The sequence below is a fragment of the Leguminivora glycinivorella genome, chromosome 13 (genome assembly GCF_023078275.1).
Source record: "Leguminivora glycinivorella isolate SPB_JAAS2020 chromosome 13, LegGlyc_1.1, whole genome shotgun sequence".
In the NCBI taxonomy this organism is placed as follows: domain Eukaryota; kingdom Metazoa; phylum Arthropoda; class Insecta; order Lepidoptera; family Tortricidae; genus Leguminivora; species Leguminivora glycinivorella.
This window is the reverse complement of record NC_062983.1, coordinates 22,048,415-22,061,132: the sequence shown is the minus strand read 5'-3', so window position 1 is coordinate 22,061,132 and position 12,718 is coordinate 22,048,415. Positions and strand designations below refer to the sequence as shown.

Below are 12,718 nucleotides of genomic sequence, written 5' to 3'. Positions count from 1 at the left end.
CGCCACAATTTAACCCACATCCCACAGTCGCCTTCTCCCACGGGAAGAAAGGCCCTCACCTACAGCTAATATAAATAAAAAACACTCGACTAATTCACCTTTTATAAACAAAAAAATAAATCAAAATCGGTAGATCCGTTCAGGAGCTACGACACGATGCGATGCCACAGACAGACACACACATACACACACACACACACAAACACACACACAGAGACAGATAGACACGTCAAACTTATAACACCTCATCGTTTTACGTCGAAACACAACTTTCTACGATAATTGGTTAAGTGCGAGTCGGATTTCGACTCTTCCATACAATTTAGTCATGAGCGCCTGATGGAATGTGATAGCAACGATTTCACAAACAAATAGTAGAAGTTTAGTACATTTCGTACTTTCAAGACGTTATATCTCGGAAACGATAAGAGATAGACCAAAATGGACTTCAGATTTGGGCTTTCGGTGGCACAATAGTGCCACACGAATTTTATATTTTCGTATATATAGACATTTTTTTGGACCGATTTGGATAATTTTTTTTTCAAAAAAATCTAACCCGAGTGTAAAATCTTTATTTTTTGAGCTAGAAGGCTGAAAAAAATAGTATTTAGGTGTTTTTGTAATACATTTCGGGCCGCTAAGAATCAGCCACATACCATTGTAATTTTTTTTATTAAAAAAAAAACTAATTAAAATTTTGAATAACCTCCGACATAGTGGACCGATTACCATCAAACATGGCTAAGAACACTCCCGACTAATTCAGCTTTCAAACAAAAAAAACTAAATCAAAATCGGTTCATCCGTTCGAGAGCTACGATGCCACAGACAGACACACACACAGACAAACAGACAGACAGACAGACAGACAGACAGACAGACAGACAGACAGACAGACAGACACGTCAAACTTATAACACCCCGTCGTTTTTGCGTCGGGGGTTAAAAAGTGGCCAACGGGGAAGTGAAAGTATTTACAGTAAAGGTATTAAATATAGATGCAAAGTGCTAGAAGATGTATACACGGCTTTATTGCTTATGCATACACATATTCTGATATGTTTTTGGCACATTGTCCGCATCTACATTTAATCTTGACTGTACAGAATTGCATCTTTCTAAAGATGGGGTTGTCCTGTGGAAGCATAACATAGTTTCCGAATTTAATATTGTTATTTGGTGGGCTTTTTTCGTTATGTGCGACTTTTTTTAGTCATAAGGTAAAATTATAATTACTGATTGAATACATGACCATTCATACAGACCGACCATCCGTTGTTGGCAAAGCTTATGTCTAAATGTAGATTTAAGTTGTTGAAATCGTGTCACGAGAATCATTTACTCCCAGCTTGTTTTAATACTTAATTGCATTTCAATTGATAGTCACAATCTTAAACGTTGGGATATTAATATCATTATTTTTGCTTATTTAGTCAGGAAACGCCCTAAAAGAAACCAAGAAAAGCCAAAAGAAGGCAGCAGCGAAGAGCGGCAAGCCCGGCAAGACGAAGGGGCCCAAGATACCGCAGCCCGCGCCGCAGATACTCGAAGCGGAGGACGAGGAACCTGAGGAAGTGGAAGCGGACAACGAGGTTTGACATTTTACTTTATACACACTTTATTTAGAGCGTAAGTGAGCGGTAAGTCAGGCGGGCCGAAGATACTGCAACCCGCACCGCAGATACTTTAGCGGAGCATAAGAAACGGAAGACTGAAGAAGGAACCGAGGTTTAATTTAACTAATTTTACAATTAAAATGATTCTTAGCCAAGCCAAGATTTAAACTACGTCGTCAGTTTGAGGTGACCTTTTTTTTAGCAATTTATTAAAATGTTTTCGTGTACGAGATGACTCCATTATATCACATTCCTGCTTGTCATAAATATTATACGATTTTAACACGGTTGTTAAACTTTTAGCCAGAGCAGCAAGGCGCGGACGTGGAAATACTGGACCAGCTGACCGGCTGCCCTCTACCAGAAGATGAGTTACTGTTCGCCGTGCCCGTGGTAGCGCCCTACTCTGCACTGCACAACTACAAGTGAGTTGCTACTTTACATCATCTCCTTGTTGGTTTTGATGGGTTGGAATGTTTTCGGAAGGAAATATCTGAAGCTGGTACCAAGTTGTGAGGATGAATAGCCCACCGACAGCCAACGGTATCTGCAAAGTTATTTCTAATGTAAAAGAGGAGCATCATGTAAATAGAGTCACTTTACATTTTCACATTTTCATCTCAAGGCTTCCCCTGTTTTCTACATTTGAAGATCGAGAGGTCGGCCATTATCATGTTGATCTTTCATAGATCGAAAAGTTAACACATGTCAACGTTTCAGGTTCAAAGTAAAGCTAACCCCAGGCAACAGCAAGCGGGGCAAAGCGGCCAAGACAGCCGTGGTGGTGTTCACTCGCGAGAAGGCCTGCTCCCCGCGGGAGAGGGACCTGCTCAAGGCCGTCAAGGAGGAGAACGTCGCCAGGAACTTCCCTGGGAAGGTCAAGCTGTCCGCGCCGCAGCTGCACAAGCATAAGAAGTAGGGAGACCTCTTACAGATTCATGTTGCCCTGGTACTTTTATAACAATGACCTTTGTTTAAGACATGTTTGCGTTGTTTTTAATAACTGACTCCTTACTATTTTTAGTGTTTACTTTAACACCATTTAATAGTACCACAACTCTTTCAGGCAATCACTATATTTTTACGAATTATATAGTGCCTCTTTTTTATTTTATCAATCTCAATTTTAGAACTTTATAAATACGCACAGCTCAGAAAACTACTATTTTTCTTGCTTGCCAAATAATCAGTACATTTTTATTGTTTTATCCTACAACTTGTATTTTTTGTACTCTACCTAGTAGCTTCTTGCTAGCTTGCTATATTTGAAACACTGCTCGAGTGTGACTTTTGTAACTCTTGCAAAAGTGATAAAATACCGTGATATTATAGAATTAAACCAGAAACTGCAAATACAATGTACTTTTAAGAAATGTGTTATTTGAGATGCGAAACAGATTCCCGTGTTCCAAAAAATAAATAAATCGCGAAATGTTTAATACGATCGATGAAATTGTGGATAATTAATTTTGATATTAGTCTCGTTATCTCTATTTTTATTGACTTTTCATTTTGTGTCATTGATATTTATATAACCGTCCAATTGTTTTCCTTCCCTATAGCACGTAATCTACATACATATACATATGTGAGTGTGCACGGGAAAACGTCCCACTTTGTCGATTGCTATAAAGCCGCTTTGTTAGTTTATTCATATAAAAGTAATAACAAGTAAATCTCGCCTTAATGGTAACCGGAAAAGTGGGACGTTTTACTAAGCATACTCACATATGTTTAATATGTTTACACAGTGTTGAATTAACAGTTCTTATTCAATTATATATTACAATACAACAATAAAATGCTGACGATCGTGATGTTTTTGTTGATAAGTAAAATATACTATTGTTTATAAATAATGGTTTTATTCAAATAATACCTACTGCACGTAATTAAAACAGAATCACACAAATATAAAACATAACTAATATAGACAGTCTCCAAACTAAATCATGAATTTCATTCATACCATAAACATCGTTTACCTGTCTCTCTATTGTCCACGTGTGCATAAACGATACCTACATACCCTCGTATGCGGCAAACTCTGAGACTAGTGAAAAAATAGAAAAAAGTACAGTTTTCGTCTTCGTAGAGCGTGGTCTCTTTCTTACTTATGTGACGTCAATTGTCTCTTTCCAAAGACCGATGTGCATTCTTTATCGCCGTTTACTGTAATAGCTTAGCCACGGCTCTGCTCTGCTTAAGTTTGGTGATAGCTAGCATAGTCAATGGAATATAAACTCTAGTGAGCACATTGTTTAGTCCTCCTCTTCATCGCCCTCCTCGCCGAAGCCCTCGCCCATGCCCTCGCCCGGCAGCTCGGGGATCGGCGGCGGCAGGCGCGCGATGCGGTACGCCTGCGCAAACATTACCAGTCACGCAACATAAGTAATTATACGAGTAATATGCGATGTACAGTACAGACAGCAGCGCTTGTGTGCGACGAAGGAATATCCCTATTTTTCTTCCAAACGACTTGTTCAGATCAAAAACAGCAATAGGCTAGTTTCCTATACTTAAAATAAAATATTTTATGCAGTGCACGAAATAAAGTACCACATAATTAGAAGAAAAATATGGACAGTAGTTATTTTTAAACATAATTTCTATTTAATAAGTCAAAGAGAAAGATATAAAGTAAATGAATTGACCGTGACGTCACTCCTCAGTATTTCATAGTAATTCCATATTAGCAAATCGTTTTGACAGTTCATAAAAAGAAGCTGATTTGACTAGTAGGAAACTAGCCTATTCATTACATGAAGCCTGACCAGAAATATCGTCACTACTTTTTAAAAAACTTGTATCTTCGTCTGTTAATGAAAAGAAAATTGTAGTAAGTATGTATGGAATGTATATAGACTTACTGCGTTTTAACTTTGAGGAACAGCGTGAGATACGAGATTTTTTAAAAGTAGTGACGATGTATGACTACGCACCATGTTGGGAAATTACATTAGAACTATTTTCTTCGTGCTATACGGAACTGTCACCCATACATCAGAATAACAGCGCATTCCTGACAATAGTCAGGTAGTAGGTCAGGCTTTCATAATCAAACAATGGGACTTAATGACTGGCGTAGTCGGTAGGATTACGTTATACTTCTTACTTTGAAGCGGTATATCAGGACAAATAGGTTTATTCCCTCTATTCTAATGAATTTGTGCGAAACAGCGCGATCTCTTAACACAATATTAACTGCGGCGTGCCGTCTCCGCTTCAAGACTACCACGGTTAAGGTGGCAAAATGCGCCTACCACAAAACATCTCGAAAACTATCTACTATTTAGCTGTAACAACAATGTAAGACGTCACTATAGTATTCAATTGGTAGTTTTCGAGATGTTTTATGGTAAGCGCAGTTGCCCGCTAGGCGCACTATGTCACCTTAACCTCATTTATCGCGTACCTTGGATAATACAAGGTCGATACCTTTAAGTGTGTCTGGCCTTATGACACACTTACCCGTAGACCTTACCCAAATCACGAACTTTAAAATACACTGACCTCCTCGTCGGCGAAGGACGGGTCCTGCATCTCCATGACCTCGGGCCCGACGGGGTACTCGTCCTGCGGCCGCGGCAGCTGCAGCGGCGAGAAGTTCGGCGGCTGGTACTTCAGGCCCCAGCCGATGTACATGCACTCAGAGTTCCTGGGAACAGGTCGACATTGGTCCATTTACAAAACTTATTGATAGATTTAAGTCCAGTGGCCCGTTTCTCGAAAGGTACAAGCCTTGTATTACAAGTGTGTTTCCATGACAACCCATACGAATTGACAGTTCGCGCACTTGTAATACAAGGCTTGTACCTTTCGAGAAACGGGCCCCAGTTCTCCGCAACAGGCAGTCCAGTATAATTTGCGTTGAGTGCGGGAGTCTATACATGTGGCGCTAGGTTTATGGTCCGGCGTGTGGAAAAGAAGCCTGCCTACTTAGATGTTTCATGTTTTATTTGACGTTCATAAGCGCATTGTAATATGCCTACTTGGAAAATAAATATTTCATTTCATTCATTTCATTCATTCATTCATGTATGAAAATTTGGATAGTTTTTTTTACTGGCGCAGTTGGTAGGATGGTGCATCTGTTAGTCGTTTTCAAATATCATAAATCTCATAATTTGTGAGTACTTTTATGATAAGACCACTGGAAAATGTTTTCTCTCTCTAAATAAATACTACCTACCCCGATAATCTTAAGGACTAAACTATTCGTTACTTATCTACTTTCCCACTGAACTCACTTTCCGTCGGTAGCGTAAGCGACGGCTCCCGGCCAGACCGTACTCCGCATGGTGACCACGGCCCGCTCGGGCGCCAGCAGCGTGCTCTTTCTTGCCGTCCACGCGCGCAGCCCCTCGACACGGCCGTCCTCGGACAGGGGACACATGAGCGAGGGGCCGGTCTCGGGCGCTATGGGTGGCGGACCTTCATCGTCCTCTTCTTCTAGCGCTTCGTCCTAAAAAGGCAGTAAATTTTCTTGTAATTCCGCGTTCAGATGTTTCGGAGGGGCAGGCCGTACAGCTGCGTTCGTGGCCCACAAAGTGGTCTCGCCGGAAGATCAGCGCTGACCCCTGGGTCAGCATCTATGCTGAGGCGGGACCATTTCGTGGTAAACCCGTCATACATTTTTAAATATCAATTGTAAAATTGTATATAATACTTATGTAGGTAATTATGTGTTTACCATGAATAAACTATTGAATCTTGAATCTTGAATCTAATAGAGTACTACAACTGCGCAGTGTTTTGAAACTCCTTGCTTTCAAGCCCTTTGGCCTTCATTTGTCTTATTAGAAAATAGCATACGAAAGCGACTGCAAAATAGCAACCGAAAGAAACATAGATATTTTTTTTATGGACCACTTCCACTTATTAAAATGGTCCAAAATTGTAGCAATCTCACCATCCCCGCGTTGGGATTCCACCAGATAGTCCGTCCCTGCTGCAGGATGTGGCGGCCGTGGTGCACCCAGTACGTCATGTCGGGGTCCATGAGGTCCTTGATGGTGTGGCCTCGGTAGAAGGGGTTCGGGTTAAACGCCATGTCGCCTACAAGGAAACCATTAGGAATATCTTGATCAGTTGTTATTTATTTATATAATTAACCGTTTCTCTGGTGCATGAGAATGGTTGTTCAGGATATTTTCCAGGATAGTTGATCGTTGAATCACGATCATTAGAAATCCATTGCATAAAAGAAAACTATGACTGATTTATACAATCAATCAATGAAAATATTTATTCGTAATAAACTTAAAACTACACAATATGCAAAAAAAACTATACCATAATTAGATATCCTCCTTGAGTTGCAGGCGTTTATAGGTTACGCTTTCCATCAGGCGGACCGTATGCTTGTTTGCCACCGACGTATTGTATAAACTAACCTAACCACAAAATAAAAATTTTGAAAAAACCCTCGTCCGCGACATAGTACACTGATTTTCATGAAACATGGCTTAGAATATTTCCGACTTACTCAGCTTTCAGACAAAAAAAAACTAAATCCAAATCGGTTCATCCGTTCGGGAGCTACGATGACACAGACAGACACACACACAGACAAACAGACACACACACAGACAGACACGTCAAACTTATTACACCCCGTCGTTTTTGCGTCGGGGTTAAAAAAAGTTCAAACGTGAGTATGAATATTCGTAAATTTTAAGAACAAGGAGTTAAAGTGGTTAAATGTAAGTCTCTGTGCGGGGAAAACTGAGGTAAGGCTAAAGAATTACCCATGCCCTCTTCCATGTCGATGTCCTCCTCCTCCTCCCCCGAGCCGAAGGTGTAGAAGCCCTGCGGGGAGATGGAGGTGGAGGCCTGGACGCGGGCGATCTGCGCGCGCAGGAAGTTGCGCTCCGTGCCGTCGAACGGCGGGAACGTTTGGATCTACATGAGGACGCTAAATTATTACAGTTACCGACTATGAAAATTATTTATTGTATAGGGGTGAATCAACTTTTTCTTGCCTGTTATTGCCATGGTTATGGTCCCCTGAGTCACGCTTGATTTATGCAAAATTATGCTACTTAAACTATGCAAACATGCATTTTTCTGGTGTTAACAAGCCCTTTCCTTAATTTGCCACCTACAATCATGGACTACAGGCACGCTTGCATAATTTCAGTAGCATAATTTTGCATAAAACCAGCGTGACTCAGGGGACCGTAACCATGGCACAATAACAGGCAAGGAAAAGTGGAATCACCCATAGAATAGTTATCTGTTGGTAGGTATACAACATTTCAGCAGATGATTTCCTGCTCCCTCGATCGCGCTCTAGATCGATCTACATAATATATTTAAGTCCATCCATCCATCTTAGGCAGCGTTCCTACTTAAGCGTCGCGTGTCTCGGGGCGCGCAACGGACGTCTCCGCCACACCACCTGAATGTAATTCAAAAAACGTCTCCTCAGTACATTTTGTATAGGAAGGACGTAAGACGCGCCCCAGGCAGCGTGGCGGTGGCGTGGCGCGCGCCGCGCCGCCTGGGGGCGCGTCTTACGTCCTTCCTATACAAAATGTACTGAGGAGACGTTTTTTGAATTACATTCAGGCGGCGTGGCGGAGACGTCCGTTGCGCGCCTCGAGACATGCGTCTTATGAGTGTGGATGGTCCCTTAGGAGAGTTCGAAGCACATTCTATATGTATTTAACTCGTTCGGGATTTTGATGGCCATTATATGTTGTAGTTCTTGGTAGTAAAGGTCACAAGCCTTGTTATGTTATCATCAACGGCCAGCGTTCTTTTTAATTAGATAATGATGGGAAGATTTACTTTTGCAAAACGTATACCGTGTCATTGATATACTCTGTCAAACAAGTCTGTCAGTAAATAAGAACAAAGAAAACTATATGCATCCTTTTCTTTAGGGTGCTAGAGAAAAGGATACCTATAGTTTTCTTTGTTCTTATTTACTGAGAGACTTGTTTGACAGAGTATAATTAATTGGCATCAGGGAGAGAATACAAAAGAAGAGTTGTGATACAGACATCTCAACCAGTAAGCAGGCATATTAGGGAGTGAGTATGGGGTTTATGATAAATGTTTCACCTCCGCGTCCAAGTTCCCAGTCATGCAGCGCACAGTGAGCCGCGCCACGCGGATCTGCTCCGGCGTCACGTCCGGCAGACACGTCCACGCCTCTCCGGGAATGTTGCACACCCAGTACACCTGTAATCGTATTACTATGAATACTAAAATAAAGTTTATATGGTACCGCCTCCTTATTTTTAATTATTTCTAATTTCTAAACGACTAATAGTCTACCAGACATCAGTTACTAACGCCTTGGGTAGGCTTTTCCGATCCGAATAGACAAGTGGCGGAGCAGAGGTTATCACGCGGGCTCGGTGATGAACGACAATGACCTTAATGCGATTACGATATAAAGTTTAGCAGGAGCTAGGGGAGACCGGGTATGGAAGTCACACGGGTTGGTCGTCACAGCGGCCATAACTGACAACTAACCACACGGGTGAGTTCATTGACCAGTAGGCTGGAGCGAAAAAACACTTTTCTGGAATTAGCAAACCTATAATAGTTATCAATTATGAAGCCTTTGTGCAAATTTTCAGCTTTTTAAATCAACATCTTCTGCCTCCGCATTAGGTTTGAAATTTTGAAAATCTCATACAAACCTGAAAATTCAACTTTTAGATAAAAAATGTTTTTCGGCAGTATTATGTTCAGTATACATTATTGATACATATTATTACAAGAAACTACCAAAAATTGCGAAAATAGTGTTAAAAATCGTCAATTTTCAGTATTTTAGCGGCTATTTTGGCGAATGTACTGAAGCTAGACAAACGTTGGCGATTCTTGCCGCTATTTTCGCAACTTTTTGTAGTTTCTCATAATGATATGTATCAATAATATATACTAAATATAATACTGTCGAATTTTTTTTTTATCTGAAAGTTGAATTTTTAGGTATGTATGAGATTTTCAAAATTTCAACCCTAATGCGGAGGCAGAAGATGTTGATTTAAAAAAATGAAAATTTGCACAAAGACTTCATAGACTAAGGGGCATTGATTGATAACTATTAGGTTTGCTAATTCCAGAAAAGTGTTTTTTCGCTCCACCCTATTGACCAGTGTCAAAAAATATAGGCTATCGCAATCGCAATCTTTTGACATCGGTTATGATTTCAGTTATGGCCACTGTGACAACCAACCCGTGTGACTTCTATACCCAGTCTCCCCTAGTATATGAAGTACCTTCTTGTTGACTCCCTGGCCAGGCCTCTCCACCGGGATGGGCGGTGGCGGTTGCCACGTGGGCTCGGGAATGGGCGGCAGTTTCGGAGGTACAGGTTCCTTGTTCTTGTCTTCCACAGCTTCGCCTTCTCCTTCTGGAGATGATACAAACAGACTTTGGTAAGAAATTAAATAGAAGTTTATTACTAAAAATGCTGAATATATTTACCTAATTCCTTGTGTTCGTCTGCACCTTCCTCCTTATCTTCCATATCCTCGCCTTCCCCAGGCATATCTTTCAATTCGAATTCCTATACAAAGTGTAGAAGAAAACATTAAATTATTTGCTATCATTTATCGCGCTACTATGATTGCCTGCCAGATAATCTCATCAGTATAATTGTCAACCATAATAAGAGTCATTGAAAATTTACTCACCCTTATTCTTCTATCCAGCTCGTCTACAGTAAGATCTGATTCTGCAATGTAGTAATTCTGTTTCGTGCCAAATATTTTACCGAAAAATCTGTAGATAAAATAGGTGTCCGTGAATGAGGAAATCGCACTAGCTACCTACTCTTTATTTTACGCTATGCTTACAGTAAGTTCACAGTACAAAAATGTTGCTAAAGTCTGACATACCTAGCGGAATAAATTCTAATCCAGGCAAGAATTGAAAGAGGAACCATACGAACGTTTGTACAGGCCCTATGACATTTGTAAGCTTAAAAAATTAAATACGCACCTTTCACGTCTCTTATACCTAATAAACAAAAATGTTCCCAGTTTTCTTACCTGACATTTGACACAGGCTCCTTGATGCCCAGCATCTTCAACGCTATGAACACAGCGAAGCACTCGCTGGCCGGCAGACCGTATCCACCCTGTCAATAATATCATTTTTTATTATTTATAATGATACCTACCATTCTGCTCTTATCTGCAATTTTATTCTGCTGCAACAGGACACTCTACTGTAGTTACTTAACTAACGCCATCTATAAGTGGACAGAATAATCATGCCGAGACTTCCAGTTACATTTAAATACAAGTTTTTATAACAACACCATCTGTTAATCTAAGAAATAACTAAATTGGTTGTTCATTTCATTACTAGATGGCAGCTCAACTATTTATTTCTGCGCCATCTAGTGGCAGTTCTAAAAACTAATTAGTTTTTCTATACACTACTAGATGTCGCTATCACTTTTGTTCAACTACTCAGCACTAGATGTCAGCTCTATGAATAATTTTTAACGCCATCTGTTAATACGTAGGTAAACTAAGACAACTACTTTCACCAACAGGTGGCAGTAACTAAACTAGTTCAACGTATCGCTACTAGATGTCTCTAACAAGTAATATTCAATGTGCGACAGCGAAATGTCAGTTGTTATTTTGAATAACATTTTGTAATTTCAACTTCTAAAAAGATAATAAACAGAAATTCTGCGCACCCAAATTCGTATATGCAAGTTATGCATAATAATATTTTTATTTCCATAATTAATAATAAACTAACCCATAGTAGTTATTATGCCCATAATAGGTAATTAAACTTAGGTCTTTCAACAAATTGCAACATCATTTCTCACCTCTCGGAAATAATAATTGTGCTCCATAAGATCTGCTACACGAGCTTTATTGCCCTCCTCTTCCAAATCCAACTCCTGCTCCTCCTCGTCCATCCCGTCCATCTTTTCGCACTTGCTCGCCACCAGCTGGATTAAAGCCGTTTTCATGAGCAAAGGAACTTATACTACATATGTATTTAAATTGCAAGTCCCGTTTACAATTTATATATGAGAAAAATTCGTGTACCTAAGTGTAGATAATCAGAACTAAACTAAGTAAAACATTAAACATTAACAGCGTATTCAGTTGAACAACAATTTTAAACTAGGCTTGCAATTGTTCACATTCACGTGATAATTTTTTTTGGTATAAAACTACCTATACTTGTTTTTATTAAAATCCAATCCGTGTTTGTGGAGACTTTTCCACATACCTGCAGCTCATTCTTTGATGGAAGTGCGGTTAAATTGTATCAGTTAGACGCACGGTACTTTCGCCGTTGTAGTGAGTGGCCTACTACGGTCCATATTTCTATTTCTATCAGTAAACAGGGGCTCGTGTATACTTTACATAAATCAGCAATATTCAATACCCGGTACATCTCCTCTTGCAACCGCACGGTGGTGAGTTGCGCCGGTGCCAGATAAACATCATTCAGCAGATCAAAGTTTGGTCGGAACTTGTCCAGCTTCACGCCCCACGAGTAGTGCTCGAAGTTATCCACGACGTCCGGAGGCTTTGTGGTTAGAATCTTCTGCACGAGGTCTACCATGTGATCATATCTACGGAAGTAGGATATACCTATCTCGTAGGAGTTCTAGGATGTCAAGGCAAATGGTAAAGATTCTCGGATTTCTAAAGGATCGGCAACGCGCATGTAACACCTCTAGAGTTGCAGGAGCGTTCATAGGCTACGGTTACCGCTTACTACCATTAGGCGGACCGTATATGCTTGTCTGTCACAGTAACAGTTTTAAAGGGTAATTCCATTATTTACATGAGTTAATCAGTTCTAACAGGAATCAAAGCTGGTACACTTATCATCAGATACTTACAACGAGTCTCCTGTAGCTGCGCTCTGTTGTTTGAGGAAGTTCTTGGCTAGAATTAAATCGTTGTTTAGGTCCGGCAGTATATTTTCTGTGGCAGCTATCAGCTCCGGCTCGCACATGTAAGGCTGTGTCATTTTGGGATAGTTATTAAAATAGCTTTAATAGTTAAAAGTACGACCCTTATTTTATTTTTTCATCTGGAAAAGATGGAAATATAATAATAACTGTATGAAAATAATCAATGAAATTC

General features: G+C 40.2%; 2 protein-coding genes across 2 annotated transcripts in view; one reads left to right on the top strand and one right to left on the bottom strand.

Moving 5' to 3' along the window:
* Positions 1-3,527, top strand: part of LOC125232589 (ribosome quality control complex subunit NEMF homolog) — a 21,140-nt gene extending 17,613 nt beyond the window's left edge. Inside the window, exons 16-18 of the mRNA XM_048138315.1 lie at positions 1,437-1,595; positions 1,923-2,044; positions 2,340-3,527. Coding sequence (XP_047994272.1) covers positions 1,437-1,595; positions 1,923-2,044; positions 2,340-2,538 — 480 coding nt within the window. The 3' untranslated portion in view covers positions 2,539-3,527. The remainder of the gene's footprint in view (positions 1-1,436; positions 1,596-1,922; positions 2,045-2,339) is intronic.
* On the bottom strand, positions 3,465-12,718 carry LOC125232590 (radial spoke head protein 6 homolog A). Its single transcript, XM_048138316.1, has 13 exons — positions 12,472-12,718; positions 12,009-12,198; positions 11,437-11,562; positions 10,637-10,725; positions 10,280-10,367; positions 10,071-10,152; positions 9,863-9,996; positions 8,691-8,810; positions 7,370-7,523; positions 6,532-6,677; positions 5,870-6,084; positions 5,133-5,277; positions 3,465-3,979 (listed from the first exon to the last, which is right to left on the bottom strand). Exons 1-13 carry the CDS (start codon positions 12,600-12,602, stop codon positions 3,881-3,883), a joined length of 1,719 nt encoding a protein of 572 aa, XP_047994273.1. The 5' UTR covers positions 12,603-12,718; the 3' UTR covers positions 3,465-3,880.

Coding starts and splice junctions, on each gene's coding strand:
- LOC125232590 (XM_048138316.1), bottom strand. CDS start 12,602: ATGACACAGCCTTACATGTGCGAGCCGGAGCTGATAGCTGCCACAGAA. Junction 6,678..7,369: donor CGACATGGAAGAGGGCATGG/GTAATTCTTTAG, acceptor GTTTCCTTGTAG/GCGACATGGCGTTTAACCCG. Junction 3,980..5,132: donor CGTCCTTCGCCGACGAGGAG/GTCAGTGTATTT, acceptor ATGTTTGCGCAG/GCGTACCGCATCGCGCGCCT.